Source organism: Grus americana, chromosome 3 (assembly GCF_028858705.1).
Source record: "Grus americana isolate bGruAme1 chromosome 3, bGruAme1.mat, whole genome shotgun sequence".
In the NCBI taxonomy this organism is placed as follows: domain Eukaryota; kingdom Metazoa; phylum Chordata; class Aves; order Gruiformes; family Gruidae; genus Grus; species Grus americana.
In genome coordinates, this window is record NC_072854.1 from 93,735,145 (window position 1) to 93,741,144 (window position 6,000).

Below are 6,000 nucleotides of genomic sequence, written 5' to 3' on the forward strand. Positions count from 1 at the left end.
AGACAGAACAGTACGAACCTCCTGCCCCCCTCCCCCCCCCCCCCTTTTAAAGTGCACATTACAGGGAGGAAAAGAAGTGAAAAGTTGTCCTCCCTGACAGATGGGAGGCAAGAGAGGGAGACTTTAATGATTGTATCAAATGGATGCCAAAACTATATACTTTCAAGGACAATAATATGCTTAAAGTAATTTCCTATTTTCAGGAAGGAACCACCACTGGAGTGCGATGCGGGCGACAGCAGTTCTGTTCCTGGTCTGCCATCCACCTGCATGGCTGTCACAGGCAAGGAAACTAAAGTAAGAGGACTTACTGGAGGAATAATGCTGCCCTACAGTAATTATTCTAAAGTGAACTGTCAAGAAGCAGGATTTAAAGAACAGGCGCTCAACAGCAGTTGGTGTCAATATACTTTAAAGGTCCTGTTGGAAATAACTAACTTTTGCTCTCTTGCTGCAAAATAGCGGGTGTTGGGATTGGGAAGAGGAAAAAGTTTTCCAGAGCTACTAGAACTTTTTTCCATCAACTTCTTGTTGTGTACAGAGATGGGTTTGTCTGGGAGGAAAGAGTGACTGGAGATGGAATTTTTAAGCTGTTCAGTTTCTGTCCAGTTTGATGTCAGCAAGGAGGAATTAGGAGACACCCACGAGAGGTTCAGTGGCATCAGCTTGAGCTCCACGGAGAGTGGATCCTGTATTACCAAAACTGCCACTGCACCCAGCACTGACTCATATTTTTATCAATTCCACAGGGAAGGCCAAATATCAGAGATGGAAACTCAGCTGCCTTCCTGGTAACTCAGGCCAAGGATGAAGCACTCTCTCAGGTAGTTGTGTAAGTAGGATTTTGCAAAGGGGAAGAGCAGGGTGAGGTTGGACCTAGTCACTTGCAGCTTGTGTGAGAGTTACTGGAGCAGGGAAAAAGCAACAGCCACCTGCTGCAGTTCCCAGTCTACAGGGAAAGGGTTATTCAGTTCCCTGCAGTTGGAAAAGATGGGTGGTTGTTGGTATTTTAACATATCAATGTCCAACCACATAACTTTTTCACTCAAAAGGGATGGCTATAATCCCCAAGTCCCCACTCCCCCCTCTCGATAGTTGACAAAAGACACTTCTGCACATCGGAGGAGCATGCTCTGTCACACAGTGTGCTTTATTTGAGCTGTGAAAAAAAGAGTTTTGAGTCTCGGGGCTGTCAATCCTATATTCTATACTAGTATTGAAAGAATGAGAGCTTAGATGACTGCACCTAGCAGCCATGTTTTGACAAGCTGTCAGCCCTTCAGACCTGCCAATTCACCTGTGATTTCCAGGAGAACTCTTCTAACAATGCAGCAAAATTGGAAGCTGTCACCAGAGGTATTAACAACCACCAGGAACACCATAAACTGACAGATACTGGAAAGGCTTGGTTAAACACAAGGGGGAAGAGAACAGAGCTCTTATCTATTTATCAAGCTGTAGATCAAGTTCTATACTTGCTCTGGCCTTCCACCTTCGCCCTATCCCCAGTGCTATTTGTACACTAAGAAACAGTAATGCTTGCAAACACTTCCTCTGGACAAGCCTCGGGGACCACCACCACCACAACCTGTGTGCTTATGAGACTGTCAGCGCTGCTCCTGCGCCTGCTGGCTCTTTTACCTCTTGCAATCCCGCTGGGTTTGTGCATCAGCGCTGCCGCCTCACTGTAGTACCTAACGCTGCTGCGCCAGCATCATGGACACAACTCAGCAAAAGCTCTTCTGTTTCATGCCTCACCATTAATATCTTAGTCTGTAGGGAAGTGGTGACATAGCGTCCTTGTTGAACCTGGAAATTAGACAACCACAGAGGCTGAAACGGGTCTAAGTAGGCCAAGTGCCAGAATGAGGTCTGAGCTGAGAAGTCCAAGACAAATGTTTTTTCTGAGGGCTCAGCAGCTGCTGTCCAACAGTTGACCCCAAACAGCATGCCGCAGTTCTGGTTACTGGCACAGAGAGTGCTGCTCGGGGACTTTGACCAGCTACCCACAAAATGGAGCTCCAGGACACAGTTTCAGACATGACTGGCCAGGAATAAGGGCCATACAAGGTCTTTCTAGTCAAGCTGGGCTCTCCCCTTTATCCCAGTGGTGAAGACTTCATTGAGGTCACAGGAAATTTCAAGTGGTTATGTTTGAATTACAGGATCCACATGAACAGATGGAGGAAGCTGAAATGAAACTTTGTATCAGGGTGCTAACGACCTTTACTGGAAATGGTACATCTAGAGAAAGATTAAATACAAATACAATTAAAAAAAAAAAATGCTACTTTCCTTAATGTTATTGCTCTCAAGCCTCACTATTTTAAGAGTTCTCTCGTGTTCCTCCTTTGTTTCAAAAAAACTGGGGTTTTGCATGTAAACTTCCAGCTTACAATAATAATAATAAAGTACAAATTACTTTTTCTAATGTGCTGGAAAATACACAGTTTTGTAGTAGAAATATGTAATACTATAATTTTTTTTAATTCAAGAATATAATTTGGACACATACCATCATGTGTACAAGATGAGAGGATGGCATCAGCCTTTCCGTCGTTAACTGTGAATTGGTCAAGAAATGCTTGCACATAACCAAACAAGCAGGAAAACGCTGCTTTCAGAGTGCCCGTTGCTACCTGCCCTTAACTAGTCTTAGAAAAAAGGACTCCACTCTGTGCACATCTCTGAGACTGACAACTGTATATTAAATACTAAGATACAAAAAGGAAAAAACACATGAACTAACCAGTCCCATAATAATCCGATCAAGTTCTGGGTTTTATTTGTAAACAATTTAGGATCAGCTTCCCCTATATCAGATTTCAACTTCAAAATTTACATAAACTTTCACAGCCTCAGATTTACTCAGGTTAACTGGTCAATATCATTTTACTTCTACAAATACATCCATTTTTACCACGTATTTCATAAAGTGAACATTATAAGGACTTAATGGACATTCAAAACATGAATAAAAGCTATTAAGTGTTTCTCCTGGAGGGAGTCACTTACAAGTATTCATAGAAAGTGCTATTACAGATAGCAAACGCAGGACACAGAATGGATAGCATGCACACAGACATTCTCCCACTGTTTCTAAAAACAGCATGTAGGAATAGGCTAAAAAGGGCATAAGTTGAACATAAGTGCACCGCACAATACCAATACAGCAGCTGTACTGACCCCACTGTTTGTAACCTAACCTAAAGACTTACAGTGGATGTCCTTGGACACAGCCTTTCAGTTGTCTCCTGAAACTCCTGCGATACAGAGTTCTTCCTTCCACAGCTAGAAGGACCATTTTAAAAGGGGATGAAATACAGAGTCTCGCTCTCTCTTCTCCCCTTTGCACTCCCCATACCCAAGTGAAATCTCATGAAACTAAACAGAACCCATGAACATATTCAGATCCAACTCAGAAGATAGTCAAGCAGTATTCAGAATTGTTTTGCATGTTTGAACATCCCACCATCTGAAAGCATGTTTCAGTGTCCCCTATGGCTATAACGCTAATTGCTTCTCTCTACAGATGAATCCCAGGGGAGACCGAGAACAGAAAGGAGCAATGAGTATATTATCACTGTAGAGTGGCTAAGTTTGCACTGTCTTTGCTTTTGCATTAACTTGCTTCTCAGGCCCTGCAGGATATCAGCCAGTAAGTACCCCAGCACGCTTGTCACAGTTACTATGCCATACACATAAATCACCCATCCCATTCTTCCAACCACCGGGGCTTTCACCCTCTAGGGCCATCGGGCTTTCAGAGATGGATGGTGTAATCAAGCTCTTTCAAAAGTATTCCTGAACTTATGTTAGAACTACTCCATTAATGTAAAGTAGTTAAAAGCAATTCTGATCAGAAGTTATAAAGAAGTACATGGTTTAGAAAAAACAAAGGAAACTCAATAACCTTTCTAGATTCCTGAGCCAAGTAAGCATTCAATAAAGCAATGCACAAATCCATTTGATTTTCTGTAAATACGTAAGCAGTAGAGCATGCATTCAATTCTGGTGACACAAAGACTGTCACTAGTAGCTTTACCTTATTTTCTGCTTGTTAAAGCCAACCATGCGATTGCAAGTAAATCAATAAATCATGTCCCAGCTGGGATCACTCCGCATGTCATGCCCTATTTCTGCTAGGCAGTTACAGAACCCGTGCCTTTCTGTGAAGCTTTTTCTCCTGCATTTGGACACCAAGACAGTGAATGCATCTGGGGGACCAAAAGTTAAACTAGGAAGAGCCAGATCTGGACAACACCTGTGTTGATTTCATGCCAGCGACGGAACAAACAGCTTCATCGCAAAGCTCGCGTGACCACTCGGAGCACAACCGCCGAAAGCTACCAAACCACTTGGTTTTGACCTAGGCAGATCAAATGCTGTTGTGTAACCTCTTCTCTGGCTGGGAAGGAACACAGAACTGGTTCAGTCCAAAAGACTGCATGTGCTACTTACTTTCAAAGTAAGGGTGACATTTCAACAAAGTAAGGACAGAGAATGATATATTACTAGATGTTTAGCTGACTTCCCCCACCTCAGATAATGAAGTCGTGTTCACCATACAAGTTATCGGTCTGGGACGGGTTGCAAAATTAAGCATTTCTACTAGAAAGCAGAAGGCAGAGCTCCGGTGCCACCGCCCCGGCAGATTCCAGCAGCGGCACCCCACGCTCCCCTCGGGAACCCCGCCAGGCGACGCCTGGGTTACCACAAGTACCCCTCCACAAACTACGTTTTCTTAATTTTAAGTGCAAAGCACCGGCCCGGGACTCAAAATCCCAACCACGACCTCCGACGGCCGCACGCCTCCCAAGCGCTTGCCCGGCAGCGGCACCCGGCCGCCGGCGACCACCTTCGCCCCCAAACCCCCCATTCACCCCGCCGCGCCGCCTCGCTTCGCCGCCCTGCCCGGCCGGAGCCCTCAGCGCCCCGCCTCACCTGAGCCGCGGCGGAGGGAGCCCTCACGGGCGCCCCGGAGCTGCAGGCGCGGCCCGGGGCTGCCCCCAGCGCCCCCCGCAGGAGCGCGGGGCCGCCGCGCCGCCCCCACGCCGCCGCCATGCGGCTCGCCGGCCCCCAACACGCGGGGGGCTCCGGCGCCGTCGCCAACCTCGCGCTGTCACGCGGGGGAGGGCGGGGGGGAAGCAGCCAATCAGAGCAGGCGCAGGTGCGGCGCTGCACGCCGGGAGTTGTAGTCCGCTCCCCTCAGCCGGGAGGGAGTCGCTGCCACCGGCGGTACCCAGGTCCCTCGTACCCGCCGTGCCTTCTTGGGGCAGGGGCTCCGGGCAGGTCCTGCGAGCCCCACGTACCTCAGCAGCAAGGGCAAAGCCTGCACAGACAGCCTTTATTGTCCACCTGCCTCCACCATTGCCTCTACTCTCCAAAAGCTAGGTGCAGAGGCCAAGGCCTGCCCTGCAGGCCGGCTGTCTTCGTGGGAAACGCAGGCGTTGGAGGACTCACACACGCGGTACGTGTCCCAGCAGGGACAGGCGGAGGACAGGAAACACCGTTATCCTCAGCTGGGGAACGTTTCTGGTGGAAACCACAGCCCTGCCCAAGTCTCCAGTAAAATGCGTAAAATATTGTCAGAAGATGGGCGCAGGAACAAAATGTTCTAGTCTTATGGGGCATAAGAAAACCGTTTCCATTTTCCAGCCTAATATACTTTTCCCCACACTCCCAGTGTTTCGCGGACAAGGGGCCTTATGGCAAAATGTCTGGTCACCCACTGTCCACCTCCTCTGGGCCTGCAGAGCCTGGTCGCCTGTTGCCAAGCTGAACTTGAGGCACTTGTTCTGAACATGTTTCACACATGAAAGGAAGGCTCAGGTGCCCAAAAGTTCCCTAGATTCCCTTCCCCAAATCATGTTAGCTAGTCTTCCAAAAGACACCTTTCACTAAATGACTTTTATTGCTTGTAACCTTAGAACTGTGCAGCTGTTGTATTGCTGTAGCTGTCATGAGTAAAACTCACACCTTTATACACAATGCTGCTGC

At 47.5% G+C, this 6,000-nt stretch overlaps 1 protein-coding gene across 3 annotated transcripts in view; it reads right to left on the bottom strand.

Moving 5' to 3' along the window:
* MOCS1 (molybdenum cofactor synthesis 1) overlaps nt 1-5,120 on the bottom strand; it is a 31,453-nt gene extending 26,333 nt beyond the window's left edge. For 2 of the 3 annotated variants that reach the window (XM_054819172.1, XM_054819175.1), the window contains exon 1: nt 4,945-5,120. In XM_054819172.1, coding sequence (XP_054675147.1) covers nt 4,945-5,064 — 120 coding nt within the window. In that variant the 5' untranslated portion in view covers nt 5,065-5,120. Of the gene's footprint in view, nt 1-4,264; nt 4,285-4,944 lie in introns of those variants that run through there. The other variant, XM_054819174.1, reaches the window with a different exon arrangement.
* Between the last annotated feature and the right edge of the window lie 880 nt (nt 5,121-6,000).